This window comes from Halictus rubicundus, chromosome 10 (genome assembly GCF_050948215.1).
Source record: "Halictus rubicundus isolate RS-2024b chromosome 10, iyHalRubi1_principal, whole genome shotgun sequence".
Classification (NCBI taxonomy): Eukaryota; Metazoa; Arthropoda; class Insecta; order Hymenoptera; family Halictidae; genus Halictus; species Halictus rubicundus.
The window spans coordinates 16,239,539-16,252,338 of NC_135158.1; the positions used below are offsets into that span (position 1 = coordinate 16,239,539).

At 52.7% G+C, this 12,800-nt stretch overlaps 1 protein-coding gene across 4 annotated transcripts in view; it reads right to left on the minus strand.

The window, feature by feature from the left end:
- Window positions 1–12,800, minus strand: part of Rdx (BTB/POZ and MATH domain-containing protein rdx) — a 30,228-nt gene that overhangs the window by 10,288 nt on the left and 7,140 nt on the right. For all 4 annotated transcript variants that reach the window (XM_076795269.1, XM_076795268.1, XM_076795267.1 and 1 more), the window contains exon 2: window positions 3,113–3,257. In XM_076795269.1, coding sequence (XP_076651384.1) covers window positions 3,113–3,257 — 145 coding nt within the window. The remainder of the gene's footprint in view (window positions 1–3,112; window positions 3,258–12,800) is intronic.

The window sequence follows — 12,800 nt, forward strand, 5'->3', positions numbered from 1 at the left end:
GTTAATCGGACCCGGGTACTGTTAAGCAGCTCGGAGGAGGGAATATCGATACGACTCGCTCGTTTCCAAGGATCGGGGCGACGAGGAACGAGAAACGAGGAACCAAAGAGGTGTACCGGTCGATGGCCCCGGGAGTCGTTCAACCCGCGATGATCGACCATAATCGTCCTTGAAACGCGCGTTTCAGGAACGAGCACGGGTCAAAGATCGGCGCTTCCATCGATCGCGGCCGTGAAAAGACCTCCGTCGAACGACGGTACGCGAGACCGGTCGTCCGTGGAGAAACGATAAGCCTCGATGGGGGTAATCGATGGGGAAATCGATAGGGAAATCGATGGGAAACCAGCGTCGGGGTTTCAGGAACGATTTCGAGATCGAATCGGCACCGAGTCTTCCAACGGTCCGATCCAGTTTCGCGTTCGCAAACGCCGTCGATCGTTCTCCGGAGTCTATTTCGGGACGGAACAACATTCTGCGGAAGCTCTCTCTTAGCGCCGGACGAGATTCGCCGTGTACGTACCACCGGGCTGCTCGTAAATGCTTCGGGACGGTTAAACGCCTGTTAAACGGAACACGGAAGAGTTTGACAGTTTACGTACCGATTTATTCCCTCCCGCCAACGAGTAAAACCGAGGCGGATCATTTGCGGTGGTTCCATGGTCGAACGTCCGGTCTATTCGGACAACGATACGATTTGCGTTTAGACCGCGGATCTTCAACGGTTAAGGATCACGCGATCGTCGATCAACGAAAACTACGAATCCCCGGGGTCTACTGCTCGCTGGAAACAAGGAATTTCTGACTTCGTCGGGACACTGTCGTCGTTACAGAAGTTGTGATAAGATAAGAAGATTCACGAAGCAGAAAGCCAGGACCAGGCCCAGGGGCAGGACACGACCCAGGCAGGGAAGAGGCGCTCGTTCGTTTGCCACGTTCAACGATTCCACGTTTCCGCATAGAAGAAAACACCGCGGAGCGAGGCGGCGGCCACGAAGGGAGAAGGCCCGGTCGACGCCCCCGGGAGTCGTTCAACCCGGTGCCGACGGTCGTCGAGGATCGGCCTTGAATCACCCGTGTCCGTTTACGGGAGCGGCGCGCACGGGTTCAAGCACCAGACCAAGTCCGGGCTTCCGGTAGAATCGCGGACACGGTGCCCGAACACCGAACCACCGAACCACCGAACCACCGCCAGGTAAAGGATCGCTCGTTCGACGGGTTCGTCTTTCGCGCGAGATCCTCGCCGTCGCCAGTCTCATCGATCCGCAATACAGTCATTTCCCTATATATGTCGGCAAGGCCTGGACGATAAACGTCGCGGAAGTATATCCCGTGAGGCCTCGTACGCCGAGGAGTGTAAACATAAAACGGCACGGGTATTGTTGACATATATCGAGAATTCACTGTAACACGTTCGAGGATTGGCTCTGGGAACGGTAGCAACAATTTCGGGGAGTTTGATCGCGTCGAAAACGACGACCAGAAATCGTTTCGATAAAGGAAAAGGGGGCCCGCGGCCCGCCAATAACCCTTTTGCGGCAAAAATCAATTTCGATAATTGGCGCGCGTTCGCAAGCGTACCGTTTCGCCTGTCCACTCGCGGGGGAGCGAAAATGGTCGGTGCATCTGCTCTCGGCTCGATGGCGCTTCGGAGAGCGTTTGGCTCGAGGCATTATTTTCACGGCGCTTTGATCCGACGATGGACGAGAGCAGCTCGGTTTGGCGAGAATGAACACGTGCCCCGAGATAACGACGTGGAAATGAAAGGCAACGAGTGATAATGACCATTAGCGGGATATCGCGTGGGGCGGGCCTGGTCGACCAGGACCGGTCGACGCGACCGATGCCGATACCGATCGAACGTATTAGAACCGAACGGCTAGAGCTGGGATAATCCGTGCGCTGGGAGTTTGATAGATTCGGAACTATCGCGTAGATGACGCTCGAAATGGATCGCGATCGGGTCTGCTTGCTGGATTTCAGTCTACCGCTTGCGGTGGCACGAAACGTCGTGTTCACGGTCTTCGAACTCGCGGCGGTTCGCGAGGATCGAACGAACGAACGAATTTTCTATTGCCAGGGACACGACCAACGACCAAACGAAAGATACCCTTTCCTACCCGGAAGCTTTTCGGCTACGTTTTCGAGGGTGGAAAATGGTCGCGGTGTGCTCGACGGATTCGAAAGGCGGACAACACAGCATCGCTGCTATCCGACGCCGCGACGCTTTCTACGGTTTTATCGAGTCGATCGATCGGCTTGTTGCCGCGAGTTACGACAGATTCAGCGGCGATGGTGCGCGCGATTGCTGCACCACCGGCTGCACCCGGCGCTGACGCGGCGAAATCGGTGTGCATTACGAAAGTTAACTGGAGCACGAATCGACTTTCGATTCGGTGGTAAGGGGCCCCGTGCCTGCTCCCCTTCCCCCTCCCTATCGCGCACGCGTTCTCTGAAAACCGAGAGTACTTTCTTTGCGATTCCCGGTGATAGAGAGAGAGAGAGAGAGAGAGAGAGAGAGAGAGAGAGAGAAACCTGCACTTTGCTCAATATCCGATCCACCGATCGTAATCCTTCCAGAGAATTCACCAGGGCCCGTAACTTCTTCATTGCGTAAACTATGGCCGGGGCCCAGCTTCCGCAGATCTTACCAGGGTATGTCTCCTGGACGATATACGACGCTGGCAAGACCCGTGTTGTTGACTTATATCGAGAATTCATTGTATCGAGAGACTGGTTCGCTTCCGATGCATCGAAGGCGTTCGCGGCGACAGATTGCGAATCAGTGAGCATTTTCGCGGGGAAACTCGGACGCGAACGTTTCCACGGCCAAGTCGGAGGATCCGCGGGGCACGAGAGGAACAAGATATCTAGTTGCAGGTCGTTCACATCGCGAGGGGACGACCAGTAAAAATAGAACGAGAGCGGCAGGAGCGCGCGAGTGCGTGCGCCGCGACCAGACGCGACCAAACGATCTCCTCGATCCTCCCTTTGCACCGATTCGCGAATCCATAGGGACCGATTTTCAACTACACCCGGGACTCGATCATTTGCTAGGGTTGTTGGGTCGTCTGGGTTCATAGGGATAGAGCGTTGTTCTTGCGTCGATACGTACCTGCGTGTAACACCAATTCTCGGCCACAGGGGTGTTCACTTCCGGCGGTGGTGGGCTCGGTACGCGGCTTACTGCCATACTACTGCTGCTGTGCAAGTTCGAGCTGACCCGCGATGTTTGAGGCGCACAGTCGCTCACCGCAAGTCTGTAACAGAAAACGACATCGAGCAATTATAGTTACCGTTGTGCAAGACCGAATATAAATGTCGCTGCTCCGCTTAAGCGACACCCTTCTTCGATCAATCATCAAAAGAATGAAAAAAAAAAAAAATAGGGGAAATTTCCTAGTTTAGAAGCGAAGGTCAGTCACACGGTTGATTGACCTCCGCGCGCCGAGGATGGAACGGATCGCGTTTTCTTCAAGGGGACTCGCTCGATGCTAGGAAAAGGGTGGACACGTCGATGGAGGGGATGAAAACGCGAACGCGGGAATAAGGGGCGGCGAAGGAGAAGGAGAAGGAGAAGGAAGTGGAGGTGGAGGTGAAGACCGGAGGGGGTGAAAGAAGCACGAAAGAAGAAGGGTATGCAGGGCACGCGATGCTGCTCACGTGCGCCAAGTACGGAACAACTGCTCGAGCATCATCAACACTCTCTCTCGAGTGCATTAGCCCCCGCGCGCAGGTTCATCGGACCCGAGTCGTTCGGGAAACCGGGATGCGCCGCCTTGTCCTAATCTTTCGACCCTTATCTGTCGGCCAATCGATACGCTAACGCGATAAGGACAACGGTTCTCCAGGTTAATCCTACGGCTCTCCGACGTACCTTGCGCGCTTGCTCTTTGGGGAACTTCTCTGCGCTCAGCCACCGCTTTCGCTGAAACTGGGCCACTTTTATGGACTCGTGTCTTTTAAACGGTTTACCCCCCTCCCCCCCCATCCCCCATAGTTTTCGTTTTACGCAAGAAAAACAAATTTTCCTGCTCTCGAATGAAACTGGCCCTGATTTTCCTAAGGTTAGGTACGAGTCTGGCTCTCGCAGATTTCCGCATCTGGTAGCGAGATTCAAATCGTTAATCGACTATTTCACTCCTGCGAGATCCGGTGAAATTCGTAAAAACGTATTTCGGAGTGGATCGCGCGGGTTCGGTGGCCATTGGCATTCCCTCGATCGTCCTCGCGAGCAGGCAGGGCACGGTGCGACACGACATTCCGCGTGCGTGCCGTGGAAAAAGTCAATCCGTGGGTATCGGCACGCCACGGGATCCCCGGGTCTCTCGTTTCCCACAAAACTGCTCGCGTTACGTTCACCTCGGGTCTCGGGTCTCGGGGTCCGCGTGGGGGATCACGACGGAACCGTTTATCTCCATCTCCCAGCGAAATGTCGTCGCCGCTTGCTGCCGGGAACACGAGCTCCGAGCACTCTGCTCTCCGCCGTGTGCCACCGAGCTCGCCGCGTTCGAGCACCTCTTCTCTCTCCGTTCTCCGCGATACACCCGACCATCCAGCCTGTATAGTATTCTAGCGCGAAGGCAACGTGGGAGTAACGTGGAAGTGAAAGTTAGAGCAGGCTTCGACGGTGACGAGGAGGGAGGACAGGTTGCGTAAAAGGCAACCGCTGATACGTCGACGAAGAAGACGTTTAACCCTCGCGCTCACCGTTCGGCTAATCGGCGCGCCATGCGCCGGGCCAATTATGGGAGAAAACTCGGAATCGACGCGAATCAACAGAGTTCTCCCGCTTCGACGATCGCCTCGATCGTATACCGGTCGCTCGATAACCGACCTCGTTCATTTTCCAAAACGATTGAACTGTACCACTGATGGTGTTCAACCTTTTTTTCTTTTTTCAGGTACTTCTTGTTGATCCATTAGTCCCTCTGTCGTTTCTAATGCGACAGCTATTCGTTTGATTTAACCGCTAGATCTTGAGTAATTGTACGACGATTTTGGTGTTATTTGAATTTGATTTTTACGATCTTCCCGGACTATGACGCACCAATTGCGGTCTGCGTTTTCATCGGTGTCTCGTGTCGTCTCGGCGAGGCAGGAGCCGGAGCCGGTAAAGATTCATCGGTTTTTCTTGGCTCGGCGACAGCAACGCGATCGCGGGATTTCTCTTATCCGCTGGTTGTGCAGCGCATTGGAAAGTGAAAGGAGAGAACGAGAGTCTTTTTCGCGTGGCCGGGGACTCGATTTATCCTCCGGAAAAGATCCATATCTTATCGGGGATCGGTGCGGCGTAGACACGAGACGCGAGACACGTGTACGCCTCTGGTCGCGTGTGTTGCATCTCTCGTGCCTCTACGAATGTCGGGCCCCATTCGTATTCGTTTCGATTCGATCATCGCGTTTGCTCGTTTTTAACGCTTTCGATGCGTTCTGGTTAAACGACAGCTGGAGAATTAATTTTCAAATGGCTGGATTCGAGAAACTATTTCCATCTCAATATCTCGATATCTCGGTTAACAATGTCGGCGATTCGAATTACGAATAGGCAGGAAGGGTTTCCTCTTGCCCTGGCAGTCTTCTTCGCAGCAACGGGCAGAAACGTTGTCCTTTGGAAGGGGATAAAAACACACTGATATTAACCCATCCGGCGACAAGGGGGCCGTCGGACGCCTTTGTGACGGCGATAACGTTCGCCGGAATGTATCACACCGGATGCGAAACCCGAACTTGCCGGAAGTTTTGTCGAATCGGTTCGAAAGCTGTGGAAAGAGAAAGGGAGCGGAGCGGGGCTCGGCACGTTTCCTTTTAATTCGTGGTCGCGAATCTGCGACGGAAATGAACCATCGAATTAACTCCTCGGCAACTCGGGCCAAGAGTTATCCAAGTTCTACGACCCCCTCGACCATGCAATTACGTTTCCCGGGCAGCGACGTGCTCAGATCTTGCCCCGTGATCCTTTCAAAGCGACTCGAGCCCAAGAGGGTTAATAACGCTAACAATTACCAACGACACGTGTGCGCGCGCCCGCTCCCTTCACGAAAAAAGGGCTGCTCGCCTATACCGGTAACAACCCTCCGGCGGAGGGTCGGCCTCGTTCACCTCGACGGCCAGGAAAGTCGAATTGATACGACGGCGAATCGTGGAATCGATGTGAAACGCGCGCGACGATTTCTGCGAGTGGAAACAACACGTCTTCGATCGTGTTTTTTTTTTCATAATATTCGAAGCCGAGGAAGCTGATTCCGTCGAGTATTTATTCTCGGAACGCGATACGTTCGCTGTAATTGCGTTGTTTCGGGCTTGGTGCACGCGGTTTTCACCTAACTTCCTCGTTTTCACCAGCGCGGCGAGCAGCGGTGTTCCACTTTCCCCTGGGCTCTCCGGCCTGGCCCACGCCTCCGTTTCAACGGATTCGGAACCCGGATGGGCCTGTGAACCACGAAGCGTCGCTAATTAACGCCGTTGCGTTCATTTTCGCTCGAGAAAATGAAGCGAGACCGATCTGTCGAACCACCGTACACTCGCTCTCGACAGAGTTCTCCGTACGCGTTGGTTCAGTGAATTCTCGACATATGTCAACAACACGGGGTATACCCCGCGCAAGTGGGGATAATTCCGCGAGATTTATCATCTAGGCCTCGGCGACATATACAGAGAAATCGCTGTACTCCGTTCGAACGGGATTTGGCATGAAACGCGATCGAGAAAACGAGACGTTTTGAATATTTCGTAACCGGTGAGGGCTGCTCGAGTCTTCGTAAAAGAGGGAATCGAAGTGCATCGTAGCGTGAATTCGGACTGGTTTTATAATACCGGGAAGAAACTGGTCGATGGTAACGACGACGTTCGGGGAAATAAAATCGCGCGCCGCTCGTGTCGCTTCGTGTTGCTCCTCGTGGTCGGAAGCTCGCGGTTTTATCTGGTCCCGTGGCGGATAGAAACGAGGACATGGAAGAGACGCGAAGAAACCCGAGATCGTCGACAGAAATCGGAAACCGGACGAGGTAGCTATCGCCGGAAAAGTCACTGAAATTCCCTGGCCGCGATTCCAGCTGGATATATTAATTTGAAAACACTCGTCGGAACGCAGCGCCGTTCTCTCTCCCTCTCTCTCTCTCTCTCTCGCTCTCTGTTGCTGTCTCACTTCGGAACAAAATGGAGTAAAATTTCAACAAGCGTAATTTTTCGAACGATCGTTTGGGCGGTTTCCAAGAGTGCGGTTACAGTTATCCGCGTGGATCGCTCGCGGATATTCCGGAAAAAGATTGTTGCTGGTCACTGCATGTAACGATTAACCGGGGTGGTGCGCGTAGCGCTTCGATGACTCGTCAACGAGAAATTATGCAACGCTCGGAAATCGCGATACGTCGAATACAGATACATATATTCGAAGTACATACAGAGCTACACGTTCGACCCGTAAGACTCTGTTTCCGCGCGAAAATACGCTCGATTCGTTTTCCTGTTTCGTAAGACGAGCAAAAACTTCTTTCAATCTCCGAAAAGCCTCGACAAGATTTTCGAGAGCCAGTCCCCGGGTGATTTTCGCCGTAAACTTGGCAACGAAGTGGGAGCAAAGCGTAGGGGAAAGAGAGCGAGGGAGCGAAGGAGAGGATCGAGAGGGGCGAAGTCAAGGCTGATGCCTGGCACAAGCCGACTGTGATAAGACAAAGGCTAACTCTCTTCAAGGGCGAGACGTCGACTGCGGTTCTCTCGGCCGTTTCGCACGCGCCGAGTTGTCGCTTCGACGAAGACGCACGAACCGGCCGAGGAGACGCGCGACGTCGTTCCACCGAGAGACAAGGAGAGAGAGAGAGAGAGAGAGAGAGAGAGAGAGAGAGAGAGAGAGAGAGAGAGAGAGAGAGAGAGAGAACGAGAACAAGACCACTCCAGGCCGACCGTGAGCGACCGTGGGTTTGGCCTCTCTTCACGCGCGAGCCTCATGTCGCTACGATAAAATTCGATAAAGCGTCGAACCTATGATAGACGTGCCTCCGCGCGTGTCGCGTGTGCTTCGGCATTGACTTTAATGGCCGCACACATACACGTGGCGGAACCGATGGCCGTGGAAATAGACGGTCGCGTAACACTTCGCTAGATCGATTCGTGCCCGGATCGCTGCACAAGCTTTGCGGAATCTCGTCTAAGAATCATCCGAGATGCATACTCCCGCGGCTTTAATTTCACCGTAAGCGAGAAGAATGGAGATCTTACGGACTCGCGACAACAATTGTTCCACGAGAGAAATCCACTGCCGCGAACTCCGTCGGATCGCCACGGTACGAGGGAGCAACAGCTCGGCCTGCCTTCGAAAAGCAACGATAAAACAGATCGGCTCGAGTTGCTCGGACAGAAAATTCAATGCGTGAATTTCTTCTACGAAGAGAAGAAAAAATTACGCTTCGGCGTGCTGCGAATTCTACGGCCTTTCGTTTACGGTAGCACGCGTAATTTTGAAATCCGTCAAATGGACGAACGGCGCGCGACAGATTTCAAATACTCGAGGATCTCTATTCGAATCGGAACGGAAATTAGAAATGACCTTAACACGTTGACTGTCATATATGTCACCCATATATGAGTGACGGAATTATTTGTCCATTCGTTGTATTTTTATTTCATTAAATAACTCACTTCGATTTTATGGAATTCGTTGAGGTTTCCAGTTTGGCAGTCAAAGCGTGAATAAGAAGAGGAAAAATAACTCGAGGAGCTCGTGTCGGACGATATACTCGCTGCGAATAAGAAATTTAATATCGAGTTTACGACAGTGATTATTCAGCGAGGCGATTATAATTTTATAGTGTTGCGCGGCAACAGTAAAAAACGATCGCTACCAGCTGATTGCGAGTTAGTTTGTTTACTGAAACGAGTACCTGTACGCCGCGCCGCATAGTCCGCGAGGCGCTTTTTAAACGGGCAAGTTTTTCCCGTTGTCTTCCTTCCACGTACAAAAAGATTGAATCGGTGGATTAACACGCGCAACCACGGCCGGTATCCCCTTCCACGACCATTAAGACGAGAAATTACAAATGGTAATCGAATAAGAGTGGCAGGCCACGTAATTGCGGATCCGGGGCGAATACTCGGACCCGAGGCTTGAAAATACCACGTCCACCGTGTGCCGTTCCCCGTTGTGTCCGCCGGTAATTTCAGTTTCTTCACCGATCATTAGTCGTCGTTATCCAAGACGGTGTGCACGCGTGGGCTCTCTGCTCGCTTTCGTGTCCCATAAAAAGAAAAAGAAAAAGAAAAAGCAAATGAAACGAGAATGTTGCCGCTGTATTATATACGAGTCCCGAGGTATAAAACTCGAGGCGCCACAATTTTTTTGGAATCGGTCCTTCGACTTGTCGGCCAGTTCGAAGGTGACGAGACCGACGATCAAGATCTTGGCTCTTAATTTCATCGTTGCGTCTTCCATTGTTCGTTTTCGTGCGAAAGAACTAGCAACGACTCTTCTGGAGAAATCAAACGCGAGTAAATTCGCGGAAATCTCGTAACGAGCAAAATATTTTCATACGTCGTTGAGCCGAACCAGATCCACGGGCAGGTAGGCGTGTATTCCATTCTTTCTGTTCTCGAAGGAAAACAAAGAGGCCTCGCATCTTCGATTCGATCTTCGCTAGAAATTCCAGAAAAGGAGAAACGAAGAAAAGCGAGGGGAAAAATTGAATATACGTATTTTTCACTGCTGCTTACGATCATAAGAGATATGCCGGACGTTGGACTTTGTCGGGGACGGTAGAGAAAAATATGTCGGTTGACGCGCCGAAAAGCGAGGAGGAGGAGATTCCACGGAGGATGGGGAAAGCGAGCGAGAATCGAGAATCGAGAAGCGAGAAGCGACTCGGTGGCTAATAAGACGGCCGTAAGAGCCCATCTGGAGGGAATGGACCTCGCAAATTGGCCATGAGGCCCAAGGTCGTCCGGTATATCCCACATAGCCGGGGCCAGTGGCCCCCGTTGGAAACGAGTCGGGAGTCGGGAGTTGGGAGTTGGGAGTTGGGAGTCGGCAGTAGAGAGTAGAGTCCAGAGGAGCTTCCCTGCCCTTGGTTCGCGCTGGCTTGCGACTCGGTCAGCAAGGATAGAGGATAGAGAAAACAAGACAGGCCCCACGGCCCTTCGGCCCTATCGAAGGACGACCGAATCCTGCGAAGAGGTTCGGACCTTTTCTGCTCTCCTCGGTGTATCCCCTTCTCCTTCTTCTTCTTTATCTCTTTTCTTCTTCGGGTAGAAAAGACCGAGCCCGCAGTCAGCCTTGCCGTGGGCTCTGCCCTCTCTCTCTCTCTCTCTCTCTCTCTCTCTCTCTCTTTCTCTGGCCGTTCCAGCTGCGCCTTTCGAGAAACGCGCTAGGAACTTCGAACAACCAACGGCCACCGAGCGCAACAAAGAAACTTCTGTGGAACGCGTTGTCCGTCACGATCCTTGGAACTTCTCTATCCCTCCGTTCTTTTATTCTCTCGTTTTATACGTTTCGAGTTTCTCGTGGGAATCACCGTGTTTTGGATCATTCAGGATAAGCGATACAGGTTTTCCCTTCGACAAGCAGGAACGCGTGAACCGAGAGGCCCAACCGTCTCTTCCCCGGCTCGATTGTACGCACAGATTGGTGTTCCGACTATCTGTCGAGACAACGTTCGGCGTGAAAAGCCTGTTTGGAATAGAAATTACGCCGCCACGGCAGAGCGATTAGATCGCGTTTCTGGGGCTCCTTTGTGCGCCAAACGAGATTTCGATGGAACGTCCCTGTACAGCTTGACGACGAACCGAAGCGCGTGGGTGGTCCGCCGATATTTACAGAGGACTTTCATTAGCGCGAAAGGACCATCGAGGAGCAACGACAGAACTTCGATGACGGAACCGGGGATACGATGCTTTCTTCACGATTTTTCGAATTCCGTATTTTAACAACGCGAGATTATCCCAAGGTGAGACGCGACGCGACGCGACAGTATTTTTCTTTCGACGGTTCCGATCGATTTTCCAGGTTCGGTCGGCTGAAAGCCGGAGTTAACGGCCAAAGTACCCAAGTTGAAGCGAAGCCGGCTGCCTTCCCCCCTGCCCCTCCTCTGTCTCTACGTTTCTCTTGTTCCCCAATTAACCCGAATTGCACTTCGGGCTGTGAACCGGGCAAAAGCTCCTTCTCCGCCAGTGGTTCTCCGTTTCACGCAGCTGTGTCGAGTGTTGTCGAACGCAGCGCCAACTAATTGCGCTGTTAACTCGGTAAATTAATTCTACCGACGAGAGACACGGAGGGAGAGAGAAATCGAGAGAGAGAAATGTCCCGCCCCTCTTCGCGCGTTATTCAATTAACGAGCTGTCGTATCGATCGGATGTTGCGCGGAATCGAGAACGACGAAAAAGATCGAATAAACCCGGATTACAGCTATGAACCCTTGTTGCGCGACCCTAACCTGTTGTCATCCCCTAATTCAACCTATCCTCGACGTTCGCTTTAAAAATTCTCAATCCATCCTACTTGCCAGTTAAGAAGAAGCCTTGAAATATTTCCTTTGCGTTTCAACGATAACGGAAGAATAGAATATCTCAAGTAAATTTCGACGATCAATTGTTATCCGAATATGGAGGCGGAGAACAAGAGAGCTTCCCATACGAATACGAAACGACAGAAATACGCACCTTGTGTATTGAATTCGGTTGGTTCCAACCAACCGTCTCTCTCCCAGAGGGGGACAACAACACGAAGTTCGTGGAAGCGTCAGGCTGTTTTTCGGCGTTCGCCAGCTTTTGCATTCCGCGCGAACGCTGGCTAGCAACAACGCCATAATAGCCCCATAGCCCCATAGCCTCCAGGCCCCCTGCGAGAGACGTTCACGGAGAGGGAGAGGGCGAAAAACTGAGGGGACGTCGTACTCGGCCCTGTACCCTTGAAGCCGAAGGTTGCGAAGCTAGCGAGGGACAACCTTTCTTCCTTCCTTCCTACCGAACCCCTCCTGTCCTCCTGCCCTCGACCGGTCCCCGCCTTTGTGCTCGGCTTTATTTCATCGCGCACCGGACATCGATTGGCCTCGAGTCTCGTCGCGATATAATAATAGCGCTTCCAGAACGATTTCCCGAATCGAGACGCTCCCGAACAGATATCTCGTTCTCGGCACGACGGAAACGAGCAGATCCCGAGACTCCCGAACCCTTCCTCCTCCCCGGGGGCCGAAGTCGAGGGGTTGCAGACTCGATCTATACAGCCCCGAGGCGTTGTCTTTGGTTACGCCGCTTTCCGCGGCATTTAATCCGATTGAGCTTTAACGCGCAAACAAATTAACCCTTTGTCTCGCAACGTCGAATCCGCGACTCGCTACGAACGGGTTTCAATCGCTGGAACTGCAAAAGAAATTGTTGCGCGAGAGGTTAGCTCTTTTTGCGCTCGAATGTCGACTCCGAGGCCTCTCTAAAAATTATAATGATTACCGCAAAACGGGTGGTTCCTTTCGAGAAGACCGTTTTTTGGATGGACCGAAAATCCCGAGCAAACGCACGCGCGCGTTCCTGGGAACCAGCGTCGTCGAGATAAAAAGCTTCCGATAGAGCCGAGCGTACACTCGAGAACGCAACGCTATCGTGCATCTTGCTGTATCGCTGCGAAAGATCGGAGAACGGCTTCCAAGTTCTTGGTTACCGTTATCAGTTCGAACAGCTGGAAATTAGCTGGCCAAGGAGTGCGATATATCCGGTCTTCCCGATGGAAGAGAATTGGATCTCGTTTTCGAAGGACCTCGAGAACGATGATTCCATCACCGATCGGCGGCGTGGCGACGAGATTCGATTTCAGTGTCGTGTTC